We start from the raw sequence: 24,935 nt of genomic DNA, 5'->3' as shown, positions 1-24,935 counted from the left end.
CCTGTAGCCATGAGTCAAACTTGCTGCCCCTGCAACAAAGCTAAATACCCTCACTTGTCTCTATGAGGAGGGCCCCGTGTCTTCCCTCCTACGACACTGCTCTAGCAGCTCCCCTTTGCAATTAATGCATCCTTCTTGGTAAGGATCAATGTGAGGGAAAGGGAGATGGGGAGAAGCTGATGACACTGAAAGATTAAAAAAAAACCCGTAGTTTTCCTATTTCTCCCAAGCTTTTTTGTGCCCATCTGACCACCATCTACACATCATTCCCAAGTGTTCAACTCACTAAAGAGTAACCTGTCCCAGGAAAACCCGGCCCTCACTTCTGTCCTCTGCTACACTCCACTGGGGATTCATGACAGGAGAGGAAAGACACAACAGGACTGGAATTAAGGACCAAGATTTCCTTCATTATTTGTCATCTAGAGAGAGGCAGTCCAGACAGTAGAGAGCTGCCTTGGTCAGAAACTAAGGTGAAGAGCAGCAGCACATGACATGACCACAGTTTCTCAGCAACTTCCATAAACCTGGATTCCCAGCATGGAGGCAAAGGCAGTGATCGATAGTGAAACAGACAGTGATGAAACCCTTGGATGTCACACAGTTGGATGAACACTCGTGGAAGTCACCTGCACTAGATGAAAAGAAACACAGCCCATAGCTCTTCGCCCAAAGTCCAGCCCTTCTCCAACCTTGATACCCCCGTATCAGGTGGCAGATCTCTGCACATCAGAATGCAACCTCACCTTTTGCTTTTTATCAGAGTCCCGTTCTGCTGACTCTCATATCTGGAAGCTGCTCCCACACCAGTCCTGACAGACTGCTCTGCAAACCCTGCCGGCTCAGCCTTGCGGCTCTGCCTGTCCACAAGTGGCCTTTGGCTTGAGAAGCTCCTCTTTGCCAGCTCCCTCTTCTCTCCCAAGCTCCCACTGCAGAGGCCACCCTCCAGCTGGCCTTCACTCTCTGAAACTCCCTCTCGCCTCTCCCGCCGCTCGCTGAAGTCACTGCTTTCAGATGCTGTTTCCCATTCCTCATTGGCGTGGTCTGATGAGTTCTGGTAGGACAGCTCAGGAGACCGTCTGCCCGAAATGCTGCTCTTCTCTGCACTGGTCAGCTTGGGTCTTCCAGGCCACTGGCTGGGCAGTAGGCTGGGGCCTCCTTCCTCAGGGTTCCACTGGCCAACTGATTCCCTCTCTTGCCTGAGGCGCCTGAATCGTGGGGGCTTGTCTTGGCGGGGGGGACGCCGCCTCCTGAACGGCCTGTTCTCTATGTTCTCCTGATCCGCTGAGTAATCCTCCTGGAAAAAGTGCCTTTTGTCATCCAGATGACTCTCATCGAAAACCCGGCTGGAGAAGGAATCCACGTGTTTGTAAGAATCCTGAATGTAGTCCCTGTCAGCCTGCTGCCTGCTCCCAAAAGCGTCCGATGGAGAGGTGTGGCTGTACTCCTGCCACCCTGCTCCCCCACTCCTGCCTTGCCACTGCGTGGGCTCCTTACCCATGAACCCCCTTCTCCCATAGCCAGAGTTGCTCAGTCTTGGCGGCAGTGATCTCCCAAAAGCTCTCGGTGCCCTCATCTTCGGATCCAGACTATTGTGATCATCTGAATAGATTTTGTTGGACCTCCACGACTCTTTGAAGTCTCCCTTTTTTAAATCACTGTCCTCGCGGTCCAGCACAGAGCCTTCGTTGCTGTTTTCTGAGCCCCTTTGCCGGCGACGCTTGGGGAGCTCCTCATACTCTGACCCTTCGCTGTGCGTCTCGCTCGCAATGCGGCGCCTTGGCTTGCCCCTGGGGAAGTCCTCTGCCTGGTTGAACTCCCGCAGCCCTCGCCCTCGGCTGCTCCGCTGGTTGTTATAGACCCCCCGGCTGCCCACTACAGTGCCTCGGCCTCGGAAAGTGAACTCTCTGAAGCCTCTCCCTCGTCCACGTCCTTGACCTCTCCCACCAAAGGCTTGTTCCTCATCAATGAAGATCCAGTTGTTTCTTTTGGTGGGAGGGAGGTCACCGGATTCTCTGGATAATTTGTTCTCCCAGGTTCTTTCTGGTTTCTCTTCCTCTTCTTCTTCCTCCTCTTCCTCTTGGGATTTCTCAGCCTCTCGGGCAAGGGTGGCTTGGGAAGAACCTTTGTCATCCAGCACGTAACGTGTGGAGTTCACTAAGGCTGCAGAATCATCTGACTCACTTTCTACTTTCTGAACAGCTGCCTTCTCCTTCAGTGGGCGCGAGGTGTCCTCTGCTTCAAGCTTAACCTTCTCCATCTCCTTCTCCTTCTCCTCCACCTTGAGGGCTTTCAGGACCGGCTTTTTAATTGGGCCTGATCGCCGTGTCCTCCCCATTTGCTCCTGGTGCTGACCGCTGGTGGTGCGGTTCTCAGGAGCCCACTCTGTTGTCTCTTCTGTGGGCTGCTTGGTATTAGCTCCTTCTTTCTTCCATGGGTCAGCACTGAATGACTGCTCATCCCTGGGAGCTTCTTCAGCAGCTTCTGCTGCAGTCTCTGCAGGTTTCTCATGGTGGTTGATATCCCAGCCATTGTATTCAGGCTTTTTCTCTGCCTGGATGAAATCAGGCTGTAGGGGTGAACACCTCAAGTTTGCGTGGCGGCTCCCAGCAGGACAGGTTTCCTGCACCGTCTCCTGATGCTGAAACAACAGATCTTGGCCTATCCTCTGAGAAGGCAGACAGCTGTCAAAGTCTGCTTGGGCCTTTTTGTCAAAAGCATTCAAGTACTCTTCCCCTCTGTCCTCAAAGAGATCTCGCTGGGCGCTCAGACTCTCCTGCCTTCCAGGAGCAGCAGAGTAACCATCGTTCCTGAGAAGGAAACAAACAGTAAACAAAAGAGTCAGCTAATGCAAAGCACAACATGTCTCCAAGGGCCTAGGCTGGGCACAAGAGGTGGAAACAAATCAGTTGGTGTTTGTTCTAAATCATGAGGCAATAAGCCTATAAACACCTGAATGCTGGGCAGATGTGCTGTGGCCCCAGGCTGTACTGCCTGGTTTGTCTAATCAATGGACAATGAAAAAAACACTTCCTAGCATGCACGGGCAAACTTAAGAAATAAAGGGAGATTCAGTCTCCAACATATGTGGAGATACAAAAACAAGGAATTGGTTACAGAAAGTCCCAAAGAATTCAGAGACAAACTAGAAAATATCAGAATTTTTAACTCGGTTTTCTGTAATTACCCACGTGGGTGACAAGAGCCTTTTTCCTACTGAACAGACTCCCAAGCTGGTCAGCCTAGACTGACATTAGATAGAAAAACTCTGAACAGCTCAGTTTAAAGCACATCCACGACATAACACACTCAAGAGTGTAAGGATGCTACCAGGACAGTACCTTGGCCTATTCAGAAATATCATCTTTTAGGTCCACTCTACACTTCCCTTTCAGTAGGGATGACTTATGGCATCACCTCCCATCACAGCACGCATAAGGAGAAGGGTGCTCTGCACTCACCTGGCATGCAGCCCCTCCATGCTGATGCTGTCAGCCTGTTTTTGATGTGACAGGGAGTACCCTTTAGTCTGCAGGGATGTGTAGCTCTCCTGGCCCCACACGGGCACAGGGTCCAAGGGAGCAGTTTTCCTTTCTGCTGTCCCTGCCTGGCAGTTCTGATCTTCAGACCGACAGCTGCTCCCACCGATGGAGTCCTGCTGAATCATGGGCTTCATAATTCCTGTCAAGACAGAATTCACACCATTAACACTAGGATCTCAAAACCAAGAAGAATTAACAATCCACAGCTAGCCTGACTCCCCTTCCCTCCAGGGCAGCAGGTGACTGCAGCCATGGAAACCTTTCTGACAGAGGGGAGATTGCGCTTGGGAAACACACAGCTGGGAAATACACCTGGAGTGATAAAGAAGGTGACATAGCTTTCAGAACGCTACACACCATCATTGGCTTGGAAGCAAGCAGGTGTATGGACACAAACCACAAACTCAAGGAAACGGCTTATACATCCTGATGTTTACAGTCACACCTCTGAAGATCAATAACAACACAGGAAGGTGCTAGAAGCACACAGCTCAGGAACTACAGGATCCCAGTTCTCAAAAAGGGTCTATTAAGATTTCACATGTTTACAGTAACTCCCTATCTGATCCCTCTCTAAGGGGCAAGATCTGCTTTTACACCTCCAAGGCTCCATAGCTGTTAGGGAAGACCTACCCACTGCAGTGCAGAGGACGGACAGGCAGGTGTCCTCCCTCCCAACCTCCTCCATCCCCTTAACCAGCTCTCACTGCAATCGACTCTTTCTCATCCCTACAGAAGGTCAATCACAGCCAACCAGAATTTAAAGTCTGGATAGAGGTAAGGTGGCTGAAGTACAGCAACCTTCCAGACATGGATCAACTCAACAGCATGATAAAGGAGAACAATGAAAGCACCTTACCTGAAGGGTGAAGGGCTGAAGGGTAGAAATCCACAGGGGTGCGACTCTGGGCCATGCGAGGGTCCATGTAAGAGGGCATCATCATCCAGCGAGGATCAAAGCCAAGCATCTGGGGGTGCGGCGGATAGAAGGTCCGTTGGGGATGGGAATGGGATGGGGGAGGATAGATTTGCTGCTGCTGCCAGTGCTGCATCTTGTACAGCTGCTCCTGCAGGGAAGAGGATGAGCTGTTTGACATGAATGGTCACAGTGCCAGGAATCGCATTTAAAAACCAGCCAGGCAAAGGAAAACACATTCCATGTATTAGAGTCTCAAAAACAGATCAGATGGGAGGGTAGAGAAAATAAAGGGCAACTCTACCAGCTGGGAACGTGACAGTAGTTGTTATTTTCTGAATACCCAGAACAGCCAAAATATGTTGCAGCCAGAATATCACACCTCCATAGGCCAGAAAATGCGGCCAAATGCAAGGGATAAGCTTCAAGCCCAGAGTTTGCACTTGATTAATGCTTCTACGAGCTACAGGACAGGTTCTGGTCAAACAATTTCCTAATTGGAACCAAATACTTCAGAACACACTGCTCTTTAGGGGAAATGCAATTGTAAGTTATTTAGTGTGCATGTATATTAGTGCTACTCATGTTAGCCAAACAGATTAGATAAGAACAACCTAAAGTCAATTAAGAGAGCTATTAATAATTTATAGTATTTCTCCTGCATCCTCCAGAGACAAGCTGACACTTTAAGGTTGTTTCCCATCTCTTGCACAGCCGACAACTGTCATGATCATAATCTGATTTGACATTTAACTGCTGCTAAAGGTCTGAGAATCACCTGTATTTGAAGGGAGTTTTGAGTACCAAAGTTTTCAAAGGTAAAGGGTTCCCATTAACACAAAATACATTTATTTACCTGTCAAACTTTCCACCATCAATTCTTACTGAGCTTACAGCACTGTCAGACACTGTAACTGTTCATCAAGAAAGACAACCCCCTACTGCAGAGCCAGAGAGACATCCTTAAATCTGAACCTGACACATCATTACAGCAGGAAACTCAGATAAATGCAGAGATTATATCTGAGTTATCTAGTGCTCTAGTACCTTAGAGAAAAATATTTCATTAATGATACCAACACTAGTATTTATTTTGTTCTTATCATGGAACCATTGCTACCAAAGCAGCAATACAAACCAGCCAAAATACAAACTGCCTCATACATACTAATACCACAGAGGGTAAGAGAAAATAAAAATGAAAATTTCATGTTCTTCCAGTAGCAATGACCTGTGGAATTACCAGCATGGCATCAGAGACATCCAATTCTTTTTAGTTTAAAAGCATCTCTTTTAAAGAGTAACATCGGCAGCGTTTGCTGCTGTGCATTAGAATCATGAAAATGTCAACTGCCGAGTAACAAGCACAGGGGAACATCCATAAAAGAGCAATTACTGAGCTCCCAAGCAAAAGTCAAATGTGAGCTCCTCATTACGGTTTGCAGCAGCATTGATTATATCACATTTCAAGTGGTTATTCTATGAAGACTGGCAATTAACTTTGCACTATCTCAAGCCTGAATATTCTGTCCCTCAGTCTAACTAAGGAGGCTCACTGCCTCTGGAAAAAGAGCTGAAGAGCACGTATGGCTCATACAGCACTGTAACACCAGGCAAGATGCAAGATATACAGCAGTTCTGGCTGATCTCTCAGAGCCCCAGAACGGAGTTTTCAATGAAATAAAAAAGAAACAGCCAAGACCAAACATATTTATGGCGCAACAAAAATAAAGATCTGAAAGAGCCTCACAGATAAAACTTGGGTAGGTGGAAAATGAGAGCAGATGTAAAGGACCAGCTCTCTGCCAAGGCAGGAGGTAGAATGGGAATGTGCCACTTCACTGTGCTCACTTTCTGTCCCCAAGCAGCCCAAACTCCTGCCAACCTGAGCACAGTTTGCCCCTGGCAAGCAAATGGCTTCTCATATCTAACAGGGTTAGGGCACAGCAAGTGCAAAGTGAAATGGAAGCAGCTCATCCCCAAAGGTCTTCCTTTCCCTGGGCCTGTATGTTCAGCTCCTCCTCACTGCAGCAGTCAAGAACACTGGCTCTCATCTTATGCCAGTGGAGTAAGAACAGGTGTTCACCAGGTTCACTACCAGCCAAAGACATGAGACTTCACTGGATCAGGCCTACGGCAAGGACCAAGACAGCCATATGGGAAGGGGACCATATCCCCAGCTTCTCCTGCACACACACTTTTGCAAACCAGAGCTCTGCTATGAATCACATAGTCCCTAAGATCTCACGCAGTCAGAAGACACCCAGACAACCATGTAAGACAAGTCAACGTTTCTGACAGCAGCAACTATTTTTCTCCCAGGCAAACCTGTGACAAACCTGGCCTGCCCATGACTCTCCCCAGCCACAGAAAGCCCTAACCACAACAGTTCCAGCATCAAAGGGTGCACGAAGAATTCACATAACTCACGTAGAGTCTTTTTACCCATCAGACAGGATGTACCTGTAATCTCAAGTACCGAAGAAGACCCCCATTTATCACCTCTCAGCCCAAAGACAGTTAGTTGGTTAATTGGGCCTGATGGTGTTGAGAATCAAACAAATGCAACGGTTTGGTGGGAGTCCAAAGGAAGAGGGGTGGTAGTGTCACATCTATTACCTGCTGCTGTTGCTGCTGCCTCTGGAACCGTGGGGGAAGAGACTTCTGGTATTTGCTGAACTCCTGTGCTGGAGAGGGAGCTTCTCCGAGCTCCTCCTCACTGCTGCTTTGGGCTGCTGCTGCTGGGGCAGGACTCTCCTCTTCCACATAGCCAACAGAGGCCTCTTGTGTGTGAAACTCAGGGGTTGCTGCAGAGAACAAAATAAACCTTGAAGATCCCTGCTCATGCCAGGGCTTGCAAGTGCACCACCGCATCACAACATACATGGGTGAGGGCATGTCCTAACTGCATTACTTGGTTGAACTTTATTACAACCATATATAGCACATTACACACAATCTCTCTGACTTGCTTTGACAGCTCCAGAAGGCTTTGTCCATCTTGTTTTAGTGATAAATAGGATTTATCAGCTTTCTGCTTAAGCACTGGGGGGGGGTAAACCAAGTCTCTTTCCCCTCTTATTCCTTAAACCTTCAAGCACTTACTGATAAAAGATTTTCTGACCTGGGGCCCAGAAGCACTTTCTCAATATCATCATCCAATCACAAGATCAAGAGGCCCATTCCAACGAGCTCTCTGCTAGCAGAGCTGACTGAGCATACATAGAGGCAATCAAAGAAGCCTGCACTTGTTTTAACTGGACTTTTTAAATAAACCTTCATCACCAATCCAAAATACTCTGCAGAGTACACGAAGCAGCTGATTTTAAGTGCAGATAAGGTACCCTCCAAACACTCTCTCCCAGGACCTCCCTGACACTTCAGGTGAGAGAGTGGCACAACACAAAAAGGCAGTTCTCACAAGGTGAGGCAAGCAATGTTTCTGTACCTCTACGGAAAGCAGAACCATTCTCTTGCACAGCATTTTTCTCTGTGCTTGCTGGTCTCACGTCTTCATTCTCTGGGTGTTTCTGGGTCTCCCCACTCTTCTGAGCCAGTTTGCACTTCTGATCAAGCTGCTTCAGCTTTGCAGCACAGGCTGCCAGACGCTCTTCCCTGGCTCGTCGTTCCTCCTCCTCCCGCCGCCTCCTGGCTCTCTCAACAGCCTCAGAGATCTCAGAGTGCACAAACTTTTGTCTCAGTGGCACCTTTTCTTCTTTATTGTCCTCGAGGGACTGCTGTCTGAGAACATTTCCCACTGTGGGTTTCTGCCAAAGGAAAAACATTCCTCAATAATTACAACCCAAACTTCTCCTGTACCTTCAGCTTTGCATCCCACTGAGGAACTCCCCTCCCGACTCCCCACCCTCCTATTCTCATGCATGCAAATCCCCCTTTTGGTGGGGGGAGTTATTGCTATCTGATTTAATAGCTCCACATTCTCCCTGCCTGACAACCTCACTGCCCTGGACCAGCTTCGATTTCTTTTTCTCTAGCAGGAGCGCTGTGCAGATGTATTTCTCTCCAGAAAACAAAGAACTGAGGAATTCCTCAGCATCTCATTTTCAACAAAACATCAAACTGGCCTCTTAAGGGCAGCAACGTGTCACATTCAGTGGCACAAATCTACTCACAGGAGTTGAAGCTACCTGGTATTCAGATGAAGAGCTCCAGCCATTCAGCTTCCTCAGAGGCTGCTGTGAATCCTGCCCTTTCCGGACTGACCGGGACAAGCCAACCGAGTCGCTCCAACTCTTTCCTTCCTCCAAGGTGTGTTTGGCATCTGCACTGTCTGCAGAGCTCAGGGACAACTGTCGCTGCCTTCTGGGATCCCAGCTGTTCCTGTAATATAAACAGCTTTGCTAATTGTGACTTGCCTCAAAAAGCACTTCCACTCTTATCAAGTGGCAAAGACATCTGACTGTAGCAGGAAGGAAAGATCAAAAAACCACCAGAACATCCAATATGGGTTTCCTCCTAAGGAGCATCAGGACTAATACCACTATTGGGAGGAGGAAAAAAGCCTGGCATCCTGACACTCAGCATCAAGACCTATGCACATCCTTGGAGCCCATTCACGACAATGGCCAGTGGAATCAACGAAGTTACAGTATGAATCAGAGAGGATCAAGCCTCAACATTTACAACAAGATTTACGAAGATCCTGGTATTGTTTACTTTTACTGAAACAACCACAGGTGCAAATACAGCCTCTTCTTACCACTTCTGTCGTCCATCTTTAGCAAGAGGTTCTTCCTCTTCCTCATCTTCACTAAACTTCAGTTTCTCGGAGTAATCCACTTCTTCATGGATGCCTACAAAAACAGGATTGGAGAAAGGATATATGAGAGAAAAGAAACAGGTCCTTTGTCCCGATAAAGCTTATGCCCTCTGTAGCACTAAACCAGAGAAGGCACAGATAAGCTACTTGGAAAGCCAAATGTCCACCACTGGAAATGATGCAAGTAGTGTGGCCCCACACTGCTCAATAGCTGAGCTGGTCCCAGAAGAGGAGCAGCAAACAGTCTGGGAACAGGGGCTGAAAATGAGACAGCCACCAAGTGAGACTGTGAGTAAGTGGATACTTAATGCCCAAACTGAAAAGGTAGGACTAACTATTCTTCCATGTAGCCATACTGCTATCCTCCTGTTTGGTGTTTTCAGTTTTTAGGAGTCTTCAGATCCAATTCCTTGAGCACAGTGTGATGGAAAGGATCGGAAGGATCCATTGTGTCATCATTTACACCAATAGCAGTTTCACAACTACACACACCACTCTTTGCTTGCCCTCCTTCTGTGGCAGTGAAACAGAGCCACCAGAATATATATCCTGGCTATTTCACGCTTCATCAGGGAAGAGTAACTACTTCACCTCCTAAGTTGTTGCCTGAAGCTGGAGAATGGAAGCACTTTACCTGCCCATCCATCATCTGCATCGTTGTCTAGTTCATCCAGCCCCTTTAGGTTCTCTGCATTGATAATGGTGGGCCGAGGTGCTCTTTCCATTTGCTGCCGAACCGGACGTGTCGGGCGGGGCAGGCTGGGCCTGTTCTCTTTTCTACAGGGAAATGCAAAAACATGGTTAGAAACAGCAAACAGTAGAGAAAAGAATGTAGAGTCGAGTTTGTAGCAGTCAATCAGTCCTTTTCTACCACACACTTACATACAACCTCCAACCCTCTCTCCCTGTCCAAAGTTTTTTTTTTCCCCTTGTCTACCTGGTACCCACTTTCTAGGGCTGACAGATGAGAGCCGCCACCCTTCCAGTCCAGAATCATACACAACTACTTCTCTTGTCCACTGATCTTCAGACACACAGTGATTACAGTACTGCAACATTTCAGGTGCTACAGCAGATGAAGCAAAGCACTACTTCTTTAGGTAAAAATCAGGTTTCATCTGTGGCTGTCTGCTGCTTCACCTACACAACTGAAACCTTGGTCCAAACTATTGCATAGTTTAAGGGTCATGTCACCACCCTGAACCTGCCCCTCAAGTGGGATGGTCATAGAAGCCTTACCCATCCTGGTCATTCATCTGGTACTGTCTGAAAGGTACCCGGGGCTCAAGCCGAAGCTGAGGAACAGGGAAAGACCCTCGGTCCAGCAATGCAGGGGTCTCAGATGGCTGTTGCGGACACATCTGGAACAAGACAAAGTAGATTAGCCTGTTTTTCCTTGCCACACGAAGGCTTTCCCAGATTAGGTTACAACCTGAGCATGGTAGCTGCATCCACACAAAGGGAAACCAAACATTTCACATCTGGTTGCCTAACATGCCACATGCTAATGGTTACCCTCACCAGCCCTGGAGGGAAAGCAGCAACTCTTCCTTGGGCTGAGCAAGGCTGTGTTACACTACTCCAGCTTGAAAGCACAAGTATGCAACAGAGGAAGCTAAAAATAGATCAAGAGGGATCCCTGAGCAAGCCACTGAACCAACTGAACATCGCAGACAACTTCCTCAACCCACACACACATTTCAATAAGGACATTACAGCTGTGGGGAAAGAACAACTTACAAAAGCAGGTAGCATGTCATGGTATGTAGGTGGCTGGTAGACATTCCCCATGAACTGCGAAGCCCCTTTGCGGACAGGCTGAGCTGGGCGGAGAGACGGCTCCTTCGGATCGCTGCCACTCACTGAGGAGGGGGCTCCGTCTCCGGTGCTGGGGGTCTTGCTGCCCAGCTCAGCAGGGGAGGCGGTCAGAGACGTGGCAGAGGTTATGTTCCTCCCACCGCCCTCCCTCCAACTGGTGACATCTGGAAGGGAGGTGGTAATTACATTAGCATTTGTAAACGCAGAGAGTTACTCCAGCAGAAAGTCTTGAGCTCAAATACTCTGGGTCAAGCCCTAATGTAGAAGAACACCAGGGACCAAGGAAAATTTCTCAATGTGTTTATTTTCCAAAGTGTAGCACCATCAGCTGTTACTAAATAACTGCTGCACCAGTGGTGTCCTTATTTGTAAGACTGAATTTCAACCAACTCTGCTCCGCATCTCCCCATCTCTAACCCTGCAGAAGGCCAGTGAGATCATGCACACACACTCCAAGAGAAGCCACATTACACCACCCACCCGTTTCACTTGTGACTCCCCTAGCCCAGGGGGAAAGGGTCTGCTTTGCAACAACACTCAGCAACTTTTATTAAACAATGCAGTAGATGACACTCCATACTCCACTGCCTGGACCACAGAACTCAGGCAGAGAACATCAGTACTGCAAGTGAATCTCAGGTCATTTGCTAAGCAGCTGGACACATGTGAGCTCATAAAAAGATAAAGGTGAATATCTGGTATTATCCTGACCTGGCATCCCACTGCCCAAAACAGTGTATGGGGTTATGAGCTGGGATAAGGCAGAAAGACACAAGCAATGACTTACTCTGGGGGCGGAGGCTTGGTCCTGGCCCATACGACGGATCTAAGGCGCCCTTTTCTTTGCCAACCTTGTCCTGCTCGCCAGCTGCTTTCAGCGTCGGAAATTCCTCGGGAGAGAAGGATAACAGTCGGCTTGAGGCCCTTGAACCTGTCAGACAAGTAAGTGTGGGACTCAGAGCAGATCCTTCCACTTTTTCAATTCCCTTAAGAGATCAGCCTGGAAACTGGTTTCCAGAGAATCTGAATCTCCATCATATTTAAACCCCAATTACTATCATACCAGCACCTCAGCTCGCATCCAAAACGCTCTGAGACACTGTCACCAACACAACAACACATGTCTTCACCCAGTACTCCCACACTCTTTCACTTGGGATCTTCATTTAAATTCGCACATTCACCAGAGTGAACTTTCTCAGTGTCCAATTGTTCTTTTAAAGTACAAAATTCAGACTGAGGCAGAGATATAAATTCCACAAGATCCCTTACAGCTGATACCTCTTACCAAGTATTTGACATTTCAGACTCTTTCTGCTCTGATCTCACTCTAAGGGGAAGGCTATTGTTAAGATTTCTGGAGACATACTCAACGAAAGACCACAGATAAGGCCCGAGAGCTATGTGCTCTATCCCACTCTTCCCTGCTGCAACATTTTTAAGATGCAGATCACTGGCCAGATCAGACCAGCTTCATTTCTAGCCACTGGCAAAGCATCTTGCTGAGTCATCAGCCACCCCAGAATGACAGCTTTCTGTCAATGCTAAAGATCAGCCAGTGCCTGGAAAACATACCACAGTGATTCGCCTAAAGCTGTTGGCAAGGTAACACTGAATAAAAGGAAATTGTCAGCATTATTGCACTACTAAGGATTTAAAAAACTTGTTTTCTGAGAACTGCCTCTTGGTGTTACTTGGCTAATTCTCTTTCTAAAAAAGGCATTTCAGAATTGCCAGGTTGGAAGTACCAGCAATGAGTACTGAAGACCTAACAGAAGAGGCTCATTTCTTTGTCCCTCCTTGCCTTAAAACATCAAGGCTTCTTGAAGTCATTTCACCTTCTGGAACTTGCCCAATGCACAAGAGCTCCCACCTCAGTATTTCAAGGGAAGACACTGGAACTGCTGCATGTAAAATCTTCAAATATTTCAGAGAGATGAGAATACACAAAGATGACATTTCTCAAACACTACAGAACATCTGAGATGTGCCAGGAGTTCTCATTTCTACTGCATTATTCTAGAGAACTAGAACAGCAATGAGAGTACTGACAACGTGTCTTTCAGCGAAGGCTTCCACCTGCAAGTAAGGCTGCACAATGTAACAAGGCGCAGGCATTAACAATTTGCAACTCTAACCCATGGTAGCATCACACTGATAAAACTTTGGTGCATCTTCCTTTTTCTCCAAGTGCCCCCTATAGAGAAGACACTGGCACGGAGCAGTTCATGATTAATCTACGAGACCACACTTCTTCAGGATATACCCTCCAAGAAAGATTTTACAACAGCAAGACCTAAAAGAGAGCAAAAAGCAAAGGACTTTCCTCTTTGTCAATAATATTAGAAACTGCTATATTAGCTTTGGAGGAAAAGCAGTTCTTCAATGCCACTGAAGACGAGGTGGGAGGAGACGGGATGGCCTAGAGAAGTCCTTTCAGTCAGATTTCTGATGCCTCTGTGATTCAATTACCTTCTAATTAAGCTGCTCTTAGCCACATGTGCAACTCTTTCCTTGGGTTGAGAACTCTATATTGATACGTGTGACCTAGAATGAGTTTTCAAAAAATCTTTTAAGAACATTGTTACATGATGGGATTTCAAAACAACCGTAGGAGGTACAGACACAGCAAGTGTCTCAGAAGTACCAATTAACCAAACAAGACACAGTCTTTGCACTGGCCACCAACCTCAGGCAAGCGCAGGTCGCTGCTTTAACATTTAGCCTTTCAGAAACACCTTCTCATTAAGGGACTTGTCTCTTAATTATCCCTCATTAAGGAGAGGCTTGTCCCCTTCATTTCTGCAATCTGCAGCTCTCAATTCTCTCAAATCTCTGCAGTTTCATTCAACAACTGAATGGTGCCAGGTCTGTTCACATTAAACCAGTGGAACCGAGCTGTTATTCTCACTACAGTTTTAATGGTAGTACTTAGTGCAGCTGGAAATCACCTCCTGTGTGGAAATGGATGCATGTGAAGACAAGTAAACTCCCAATTTCTGCTAATACTGCTTTAGGATCCTGAGTCAAGCAGAACCCATTAGCAGCACAGTTACCCAGGGAGATTTAACAGAAAGGTTTCAGCCAAGGCATAGGCAAGTACATCCTGCAACAGCTCCAATGCCACCTCCACCCACTGACACTGGACCAGGGATGCTGTGAGCAGCCTCCTGAGCATTATCATTATAGCCTCACCTTTGACCACCTAATTAGGTGAAGCTCCCTGTGCTACTAGCCACGGAGATGCCTGTATTTCCAGTCTGCAATGTCCTCCCCTTTTCTTCTAAACCAATCCCTCCACTCTTCCACTTTACTTTCTGCACCTTTACTACATGCTGCTCTGGGCTGATGGAAGACGCTCAAGAAGGGGCAAGTGTTTCCCTTCTCCTCCAAAACCTTCACCTCCCAGAACTCCCTGCTGCTTCCCAAGTGCATGAATAATGCTGGTTCAAGGTGGTGAATAAACACACCCTGTTCAAGCTATGCCTTGCAGTGGCAGACCTGAACAGGTGCAGCTGCATCACTCCAGCCAACACCCCACACAGATTGAAAACAAGACTCATAAGGCCTCAGTGCACTGTAACCAAGACAGCTGCGTCATCATTCCACACTGGTCCAGGCAGAGAAGGCAGAAAGAAATGGAGTCCACTCCATCTCATGCCTATCTGGGAGATGCAAGGAATACCCAGCTCCATTTCTGTTTATCATACTCACCACCTTCTTGTCCTGCTGGCTTTCCATTCAGCTGTGCCCATGACTTTGGTCCACCTGGCACTGAATTTGTACTCTGAAAACAAAACACAAACCCCAACATCCACAGATCAGTGAAGTCTCATGACTGTTTCTCATTTCCTTTCATCTTCATCAACTACTTCCTCAAACCATTCTTGATTTCTTCCCTCTAATCAAGCTTTCCCCTTGCTCTGTTACATTTTCCCATATGGTTCCTCTTAATATTCTAGATTTGTTCCATGCTACACCTCAGCTTGAAGGCTACTCTACCTTCTCATGCATTAACCACTCTCCTCCTCTTCAAAATGTAACTCCTGTCCTGATTTACCTGAACCTCGAGGTCTGGGAACTTTTTTAGACTAAAAGTATGAAATCTACAGCACAGAGGGGCCAAGTCCCTGCACTCTCTGGGAAAGCTTTTTTCCTTGCCTGTAACCTTTTCAGGTCCTGACACTGGCTACTTCTTTCACAAGACCAGATCTCTTCTTACCAAGTCTCATCAGGCTGGGAACAAGAGCTGCATCTGTTGTCACCAAGCAACACTTGAATTAGACCCAAAGTAAAATAGCTTAGAAGTCCTAACCAGCCATCCCACATTCCAGCCATTCTTTCAAGACTGAAGCTAGACTTCTTGCACATACTTGAAAAGGTACAGAAGTAACCTGCACAGAATTATACTTTTAACTGCAGCACAGCATTCCTGGGGCACAATGACTTGGAGTCAAGACAGTCAATTCTATAAGAATTGATTACATAGGAGCTGTTGTGTAAATTGCAGCCTGATGATTCTTACACAGACAATAAGACAATCCTCAAGCTGTGTGGGGACAGGGGAAGCAGAGTGGCAGTCACAGTGCCTGCACCCACCTCCTGACTGATTGACTGTGTCGGCTTCTGTAAATTGGAGACAGATTTCTGCAAACCCTGCTGCGGCAGCGACTCCTGCAGCTGTGCAGCCGTCACACTGGAACTGCAGAGAGACAGCAGAGGGGAGATCAAAGGGGAAGGAAGGCAAGAAGATAGACAAGACAACTCTGGCAATATGGCAGCTGCTAAAAGATCAAGGTAACCTTGGCTCTACGCTGGCACAAACAGAGAACTGATCACTCTAAGGTCCAACACACAGCACAGCAGTGCACAACTGCTCCTGCTTGCCTGACAAAACATAACTCTACCCACCTCTTTTGGTCTGGCTGATCCTGCTTGTTTGCCCATCCTGTACCGTCCTTGGGTACTATAATGATGTTGGGGTCGTTTCCTTTGTTCTCAGACTTCAAGCTAGGCAGGTTTGCAGGGGGTGGCATGCGCCGGGCAGCAGCAACTTTCCCGAGACTCTGTAAGCCATGTCTAGGAATAACTAGTGAGAAAGGAACAACAGCACGTCAGAGAGGGCTATATCCTGCTCGGTAAGTAACATTAATTAGGACACTGTGGCTGGGTGCTGTCCCAGTAGAACTGTATGGCAAACAGCACACTGCTGACACGTGAACATACAGGTCATCTCCCGCAGGACCATGGCAAAGCAGCATCTGCCATAGCAGCTGGGTAGCAGGCAGCCTCTGAACAGTCACGAGGGAGAGAGAAGGAATTCTCCCAAACAGAAAATGCCCACAGAGTCTTTCAGCTACCTGAGAAAATACTCCTCTTCCATTTCACCAAGAAGCAGCAGCACTTTCCTTTCACAGCTTGGGGTAACACCCACCCAAGTCCACCTCTTGGCAGACAGACTTCGGGACTCCTGGGTTGGATTACCAAGGTCTCCATTTTCTAATTCTAGCCATCAGATCACATTTATTAAGTGGCATTTTATGTTATTTGGTTTTCTACTCCCACACCAAATCCAGAGCCAGTCCAGGCAGTGTTTATACATTTTGAATCGATCATCTACTTTTGGTCACATCTCCACTACAAAACTAACTCATGCTCTTCCCCAGAGCCCTTTAGTCCTCCACTCTTGCCTCACAAAAGGCCTGACCAACTTCAGGCCCTTCAGTCAGGTTAACTGCCTTACCCTGGTAAGGCTCTGAATCAAGTTTGCAACCTGATCACTTTGCAGCAAGGACACAGGCTAAACAAAAGGACCTGCAGTCCCCCAGCTCTTTTGCTGTAATTCCTCCTCCATGCCTCTACAATAAGAGCAGCACAAAGAACCAGACATTTTCCTTGAAGCCCTAATGAAACACAGGCTCAAACACCAGCGCAAACAGCTCTGCAGCTCAGCTGCTTCCCACTGGGCATCCTACCCACAGGACCTGAATTAGCTCTGCAACAACCCTCCTGGAAGCCACCAAAAGGAGCTTTCTGAAGGCATTTCTTACCTGTAGTTCTGATAGCTTCTATTGACTTTCCTTTATACTTATCAAACAGGCTGAGAGTCGAGTACTTGCTTTTCCCATCCTTTCCCTTGGTTATTTGCCCCAAACGATCGGACATTGCGATGAAATGTCATCTAGTAAGGAAATTGCTCTGCGCCGCTCCCGATCTGCCTTTTAATGAAAGAGAACCAGGGAAACACCAAACGGGTTATTTAGCTTCAGACATGTAAAAAGTAAAACACACATAACTGCTAGAACTGCAGTGAGCAGACACACTACGGTACAAGGTTTTAACCCTCTTCAGTCACAAGAAGCTTGTGGGATTTAAGATTCCTACACTGAAAAGAACTGCAGGAACGCACTTCTCATAGCATCTCTTCTTTACCCTGCCACTCCAGTGCTGAAAGAGGTAAGCTTCCTGAAGTATGAGAATACAAGAGAGGGTGGTCAATATCGTCCTTGCTTTAGAAGAAGTCTGACAATAAGCAGTTACACACAACAATTCCTAAACACAAACGACAGGAAAGCACTGGGTCTTACACCATACTGGAATTTATCATTGGGTTTCCCAGTAAAGCACTGGTAGCCAGGTCTGTAATGTTCAGGATTACGGTTCTGCACTGGCCACAGTTAATGACTCATACCAGCAATTAATGCTTTGAAAGCACCACCGGAAGGCAACAGAATTATTTCTTCAAATTCTCTTTTCCCATCTGCTGGCCATGAGACAGAGTGAAGGAGTCCAAAAGCCCTGCTCAGATTAAACAGGTTCAGACTCTTGAACCTGTGGGTTCAGCAGATCTACAATGAATCCTAAAAACGCTTGATAAAAAGAGATTACATCTCCGATGCTGGCACCTTCAACACCTTTTTTAGCTATAAACACACTTTTCACAATGGATGTGGTTTGTTAATTTTTCACTCTGATCTTTTTGCTGGCACAACATGCTGTGATTAACACCCTTCACGCCGTCAGCATCTTTACTTTCAACTTTTGGCTCTTAGACTGAGACAAAGCTGAAACACGGGGAACACACACCCCCTAGGTCAGCTTTTATGTCAGAAAATAAACTTTGCTTACTTTCAATGGATCTTTCTCTCATTTTTCTCAAGCACGATTCTCCATTCGCATTTTTCGCAAATCTAGAGGCTCAATCTAACCTTTTCACACATCATTTAGACTTCCAGATTTCTTGTTGCAAAGCCTCCACTTCGAGCCTAGAACTGCTGGCAGTTTTATTATGCTAGATCAGAGACCATCTGCTAGATCCCATTTTCAGGATGCAACTTCTGCTAGAGTAACACAATTATACATATATGTATCAATATATATCAGACCTTCCCACCCTTCACCCTGTCTAAAACTCATCCAGCTGAAAGCATGTTTTAAATGCAGTCAGAATCACTCTCTGAAAGAAAGCGTATCTGACCAGAGGCTACAAGTTCCACCAGCAATGCCTTCTCAAAAGTCATTTCCAGGTAAGAGGATTAGCCCATCACACGTTGCGTACAAAATAAAGCACAGGCCACAGACATGCTGGATACAGCCAGTTTTGACAATGTGCTGCTATCTGGAAATAGGTGAATAAAGCTTATCTAAATACTCTTGCCAGGGGGCAAGTTTCTGACCAATAAACGTGGCACCATGCAGTGTTCACTCCTGCATTGCAGGATTTATATCAGGCCTGGCAAGAGCAAGAAGCTGTAGATTCTGTGTCCTACAGCAAGCAGCATGGTCAAGGATAAGGGAAGAAAAGCATTTTCTGTCACTCAATAACAGCATCGACAAGATGCATGGGGAAAAACACCGGGTTCCACAAGAAGCCTCTCACAGCCACCTTTGTTGAACCTCCACACAGGGCCGCAGCACAAAGGCTTGCGGAGGCAACAGGGCTGGCCAACGTTCTAGAGGCACCTTTTCCTGCAGAGTAACAAACAGATCTTGGCTCCAATCTGTTTCACTCTTTGCTCAGATGGTCACTGTGTGCCAAAGAAAACAACAGCTCCTCCCACGCTTGCCCATTTCCACTGTATGTTATTAGTAGGACAGACATAAAAGAGAAAGGGAGAAAAACCCAGTGATTAGCATGGACTTGGCAGGAAAGCAGAAGCTGGGCTGAGAACAATGACCTGTTTGAGCTGGCAGAGTTGTGGGGAGCCCCAGATCAGAGCGAGTAGCAGTGGGTGCTGCATGCCAGCCTGCAGCTGCGCTGGCAGGAGCACAGCCACCAGCTCCTACAGGTTCACAGAGGGAGCCTTGCTCAGGGCCTATCCACACCACATCAGTCCTGTACCTGCCTCACACAATCCTAAGCAACAAAATTCACTGTGAGGTTTACAAAACCCAAACCAGACAAAATAAGTCAACATTAGGAAAAATGAAAGGAGCTACCACATCAGGTTCAGGACTTAAGTCAGGTAACAGAAAATCCCCAAGTTCTGGAAAGCCAGCACATGAACAGCATGGAGCAGAATGCTGCCAAAGAGAAACCCTGACAACCACTTATGTAACTAGGTCTCAGCTGCCTCTTGATTACATCTTATATCATGAAAAGGATGCAGGAGGAATAAACAAACACTTCAGAAAAGAGGGGCTGAGGACACTTTGGGATAAAGCCCCCTGTTAAGCTTTCTGGGACAGCCACAACTGCTGTCTGGATACGTGAGATTTACTTTGAACTTCTCCAATGCTTTGAAACCGAAAAGGTGAAAACACCTTTCTGTGTTACGTGTGTGCTCCAAAGGGAAAAATGAGTCCATGGAGAGGTAAGGCAATTTCCATAGGGTCACTGTGCAAAGAGGCTGCAGTGATGCTGAGCTCAGTTGGAGCCATCCTGCAGGCAGGAAGGATCTTGCTGCCGCCTGTCCCTCCTGACAGGAGATCTGAGGTATCCACAGGCATTACCGGCCACAGCTGTCACAACACTGGGCTATCTTCCCATCACACAATCAAGGAGGGAATCCTGGCAGTGATCATCAAGGCCTTCCAGAGTGAAGCCACTTCTGATAACATCAAGTTCATTAAGAACTGACCTGCCAGCCTGCACGCTTCTTATTAGGAGAGCTAGAACCAGAAGGCACATGCTAATGCTGACAACTGACAGCCTCGGCAAGGCTTCTGAACGGTGCTCAGGGGCACTATGTCCGAGAGCTGACCCTGAAGAAAGCATTATCCCCTGTTGTAGAGAAATCAGAAAAATCCATACCAGCATTCCTTCAAGGTTTCTCTCTGGGTTTATTGAGCTCCTTGGGGGAAGGCTCGCTATCAGTTTTAGCATGGAGTTTAGCTGTTCCCATTGTCAGGGCCAGCAATGCCTCCTGTAACATCCAGGGACAGCACCGGAGTGCAAAATACAGAGTGCCTCAGAGGAATCAGAAAATACTGCAGTGTGACCAGTTACATTAGAGACTCCAAATAACTGCACCAGAGTCAATTCCTGGACAGAAAGCTGTTACCCACAAGTCTTTATGTCCACATGATGTTGCCCTGGATTTGATGTTTGGGTACTGACCCTGTCCAACTGCTTTTTAAAGGGGTATGTTCTAATCCAGAGATCAACCATGACATTTTAAGTGCCAGAGCATGCAAGCCTTGGAGCTGCAGCAGGGATCTACTGAGCATGGGGAGCCCATCCTGCAAAAAGAGCCATGTGAAAACCTTGAGGTACTGGCTCTGGTAACAACTGGAAACCCCCACGCTGAAAATACAGCCAAAGGGAGAAACTCCTGACAAACAGGATTGTCTGCAAAGCTCTTTGTAAATCTATGTATGAAGTAGGCTGGGCTGCTGTTTTATTCACAAGACTTTGATGGAGCTTGAATACCTGGAAGGTAGCCAGCCTTAATTACACAGGGCAAACAGATGTATGAAAGGTAACACACACACACGCTAGAAGGAATCGCTTCAACTACTCACACATAACTGGGCTTTACACTGAGCACAGTCACCCATGGAAAGGACCTGAGACCACTGCAGACCTTCACTCCTTCACACACAGCAGCAGTCACAAAGATAAACCAACATAATAGGATGGAGATTCACAGTGAGAAGGCTTTTCTCCAGCAGCAGAAGATTTGACCTGAAATTTTACATAAATTGTTCAGAAAAGGTTGCAGAAGCTGAACTGTACTTTCAGAGAAGTGTTTGGAGTTGATGTTAAACTGAAATCTTCTGTGCTCTCTCATGCTACCGGTAATGTGAAACCTTCTAAAAAGCACAATATATTTTTACAGAAGATTATGGATGTTGTCTCTTCTTTAAAAATACACATGGTCAATTTTGCTGGTGCTTTTCATAGCTGAACATTTATTTACCTGTCAGCAGGGAGATAACCACTACTTCTTTTGGACCATGTCCCACCCAGAATCACCTATTTGTGAATCACCTCAGTGATGAAGGACACCACTGGTTGCCATTGGAAGAGCTTTGGTGAAACAGCATGACCAGCTGCCCTAGGGGCTTGGTGCCAGATGCACTTAGATCCTGTAGAAGCCCTGCTCGGGCCAGGCAGACATCATCAGTCTAGTGGGTATCAGATAAGCGTTCACTTGATAAGCGTTCACTTCCTAGAAGAGACCGTTTAGCAAGAGGAGCAACAGGAGAACATCAGCATCTGAGTACAGAGTCAACAGGTTCAATGCAGAAGAGCTGTGCAGCAGGCAGAGGGTTAGGGTATCAAGAGCCTAGGCCACGAGAAACCACTTGCTGCCACTCTGTTGCATTGTTTCCAGAGGGAGATGCCAAGATTTGTTGGTACACCCGAAAAAGGGCCTATCTAGATTCTGAATGTGGCACCAAATCCTGACAGACAGACAGGGAGAAGCAAGTCAGCAGTCTGCAATACAGAGAAAAGACAGACACCCCATAGCCAAGCTTCTGATTCACAAGGGGAGATCCTCCTTGCTTAGCTCAATAGCTGTACTTGGCAGTACCAGTTCTTTTAATTCTGCATGATTCCAGCTTCGTTCTGCATCTTGCCTCCCTGTGAAAACAGGGAATAGGAGACCAAGATCACATCTCCAATGATATATTGCAGAAGTATGCTGTTAGCAGAGTAATACCCTTGGAGGCTGTCTGCCAAACCTGCCCACTGGCCAGCCCCATCATCAGGCCTCTCCAAGCCAAACCATCCTGGATTTGAGACATGCAGCAGGACCACAAAGCCTTCTGGACAGCACGTCTATCATTAGCTCTGCAGCGTGGAGCTCTACAGGCATGAGATAAGACATGATGACACAGTGGGCAGAAAGGGCATGCCCTGTAAGATGACCTGACCTCGTTTTCTCAGTTCTGTCTTCACTAAGCTCACCTGCTGTCCCCTCTTATAAATGAGCCATCAGGCTGGGAATCACAGCTCCTGTTCCTGAGCCACTGCACAGTTCCCGAGAAAACAGGTCTTCCTAATCTCAGGTTTGGCCTGTAAAACACAGAAGCTTCACATCTCTGCAAAACACCTTTCCCAGTGCTGAGAAGGAAGGCAGGCAGGCAAAGGCAGACAGAAAGGGTGGATCTGTAACTTACTGTGAAACAGATAAAGCAGACTGGATTCTGAAGAACAGCTCAACTGCATTTACACAAAAACATTAACAAGTTCTGTGGTCCCTTCTGCAAGGGCTGGACAGACAATGGCACACCCTGGAAAGGAGCCCTGACCTCTGGTAATTGAGGATGCAGACAGAGATAAGGAATACTTCATCCTGAGGATGCAAGACTATGGCACAGAGCAAAAAAAAAACAGAAAGCTGGGCCACAGCCCACAAAGTGCTTGTGAGATCCTGTGCTCATAAAACTCCCTCTCCTTTTCAAGCAGCAGCAAGCCCAAGGTGTGCAGTTAATTCTTTCCTTAAAAGGAGCATTTGTCTACAACAGCCCTCCAGAGAAACAGAGGCAGTTTTCTGCCCACTTGCCCCATCACACCGTGAAAAAGGAACTGACCTGTTGGTGCCAGCTTATAAGGAAGGAGTAATTGTATCTCGAACCTCAGAGGAAGCACTGCAGGGCTTTCATACCCCTCAGAATCAAGAACTAATTACTGCAGGGAGGCAGCAAGGTGTCTCACATGGAGCAACCTGGAAGAACCGACTACCAACATCACACTCGTTGCCCTCTCATCCAGGCCATAAATGTTTTTAATGAGACAAGACCCAGCACAAACTGACTCTGATACACCTCTCCATAAATCTCATCAGGCTTAGAAGCTGTGAGCTCCTGTAGGCACTTTGGCAGCCAGACACAATAGAAATAGAGGAGCATATTTCTCTGCTGCTTCACATTTCAAGAGGTAAACCCCACAGAAGACAGAGCAGCTCAGTTTAGCAAGAACCACCTGTAGCCTCTACAAATCAAGAACTCAACCACTGTACTACAAGAGGAAAGGGAAGCAACCTAGTGATCTCCATGAGCTGCCTACTCAAAGGAGGGCTCATTTAAACGCAGATCTTTATCCTCTGAGTTGTACTTACACTCTGGCTCCTCCACAACCAAGGCCCAGAGCTGAAGCACACTACCTACAGCCTCCAGAGCGATTCCACCTTCCACTCCATTCTGCTCAGGTTCCTCTGAGATCTGAACATCCAGGGAGAACACATAGATACAACATCCTGTTCCCTCAATGCCAAAACAAAGTGGCTGATCAAGAACAAGCCATTTAAATCCAAATACAGAACAAATCCCTGACATAATGCTCTGTTGGCCAAACCTGTTCAGAAAGCTCCTGGCAACATTCAGCTGAATTGTAAGGTAAACTGGGCATTTAGGTATCTGAGCAACAACAGACTGCAAGCAGCTGGTATGGATCTGCTGATGGATAACAGAGCTGGTGTTATCAGTCCTATTTTACAGGATGGGTAACCAAGGCAGAGAAACAGTTTGCACAGCTAAGACCGTAGGCAGTGTTAAATATCCCAGAGCTCAGGTTTCTGCCTCAGCCACCTAAACCCACACTGCCAAGACTCCGCAGCTCTTGGTTACAAGTAAGTTGTTAAGAAGAGTCAAACAAGGAGGGAAAGCACTGCAGCAGCATCTGCCATGTCTAGAGCAACCCATTCTAAGTGGGACTGTCCCCTGGCACTGCATTTCAAGGTGGTTAAATTCTCTTAGTCCTGACACTTGTGCCACATAGAATTTTAAAAATCATCACAGCGATGATACCCACGTAGCTCAGGTAAGATACAGCAAGAGCAGCACCAGTGAAACACCTCTGCTGCCAGCTCCAGAACCCAAGAGCCTCTTGGAATCCTTAGATGTAGCTCACCTCAGAGAGCCATCCACAGCCAGGGCAAGCAGAAATACTGTGATCAACTGCTGCCAGGGAAGAGATGTATTCTGGTGAGTGACCAGAGAAATTCTTCCAGTGAAATCACAAACATCTCACAAATCCTTCACCTGCCCTCAAGCTCAGCAGCTTACTCCATCTCTCGGCAGTGAATACAGGTTTTAAGGCAAACAAGCAGAGAGAAAATCAGAGATGTCATGGCTCCAAGAGATGAAATCAAGAGCAAAGCTGGCAGTCCTTAGGGTTAACAGCTATTTTTTCAGCAACAGATACAGTTCTTTACACAGAAATGCCATCAGCTGTTAAGTAAACAGCTCTGTTTTCTCTGCAGTCTCAGGAAGGATCACACTGGAATGGGGAGGCGGGTGTTTATCTTGTGCTGATGAGCCTCACTGCTGATGACCTGAGCTTTGGCTGCACCTCTCCACACTCTCAGGCTGTCTGCTAACTTCAGGGCCTCAGCTTCCACTCAGGTTATGCACAAAAGGTTATCTTTATGAAGACTAGAGATAAAACCCAATGATATCAACCAGCAAGAAGTAAGCACCAATCCCTCAC

General features: G+C 47.0%; 1 protein-coding gene across 14 annotated transcripts in view; it reads right to left on the bottom strand.

Annotated features, from left to right (window-relative positions):
* Positions 1–24,935, bottom strand: part of PRRC2B (proline rich coiled-coil 2B) — a 44,382-nt gene that overhangs the window by 13,233 nt on the left and 6,214 nt on the right. For 7 of the 14 annotated variants that reach the window (XM_057401562.1, XM_057401561.1, XM_057401570.1 and 4 more), the window contains exons 2-16: positions 17,107–17,274; positions 15,968–16,145; positions 15,656–15,758; positions 14,771–14,843; positions 11,844–11,987; positions 10,979–11,220; positions 10,478–10,599; positions 9,873–10,015; positions 9,179–9,272; positions 8,607–8,799; positions 7,907–8,225; positions 7,069–7,265; positions 4,402–4,609; positions 3,462–3,681; positions 747–2,810 (exon numbers count right to left, since the gene is read on the bottom strand). In XM_057401562.1, the coding sequence (XP_057257545.1) occupies positions 747–2,810; positions 3,462–3,681; positions 4,402–4,609; positions 7,069–7,265; positions 7,907–8,225; positions 8,607–8,799; positions 9,179–9,272; positions 9,873–10,015; positions 10,478–10,599; positions 10,979–11,220; positions 11,844–11,987; positions 14,771–14,843; positions 15,656–15,758; positions 15,968–16,145; positions 17,107–17,221 (4,415 nt within the window). In that variant the 5' untranslated portion in view covers positions 17,222–17,274. The remainder of the gene's footprint in view (positions 1–746; positions 2,811–3,461; positions 3,682–4,401; positions 4,610–7,068; positions 7,266–7,906; positions 8,226–8,606; positions 8,800–9,178; positions 9,273–9,872; positions 10,016–10,477; positions 10,600–10,978; positions 11,221–11,843; positions 11,988–14,770; positions 14,844–15,655; positions 15,759–15,967; positions 16,146–17,106; positions 17,275–24,935) is intronic. The other 7 variants (XM_057401568.1, XM_057401572.1, XM_057401569.1 and 4 more) reach the window with 3 other exon arrangements.

This window comes from Pezoporus wallicus, unplaced genomic scaffold, assembly GCF_028554395.1.
Source record: "Pezoporus wallicus isolate ANWC-B61680 ecotype Strahan unplaced genomic scaffold, APGP_CSIRO_Pwel_v1 contig_8013, whole genome shotgun sequence".
NCBI lineage: Eukaryota > Metazoa > Chordata > Aves > Psittaciformes > Psittacidae > Pezoporus > Pezoporus wallicus.
This window is presented reverse-complemented; position numbering and strand designations above follow the sequence as displayed.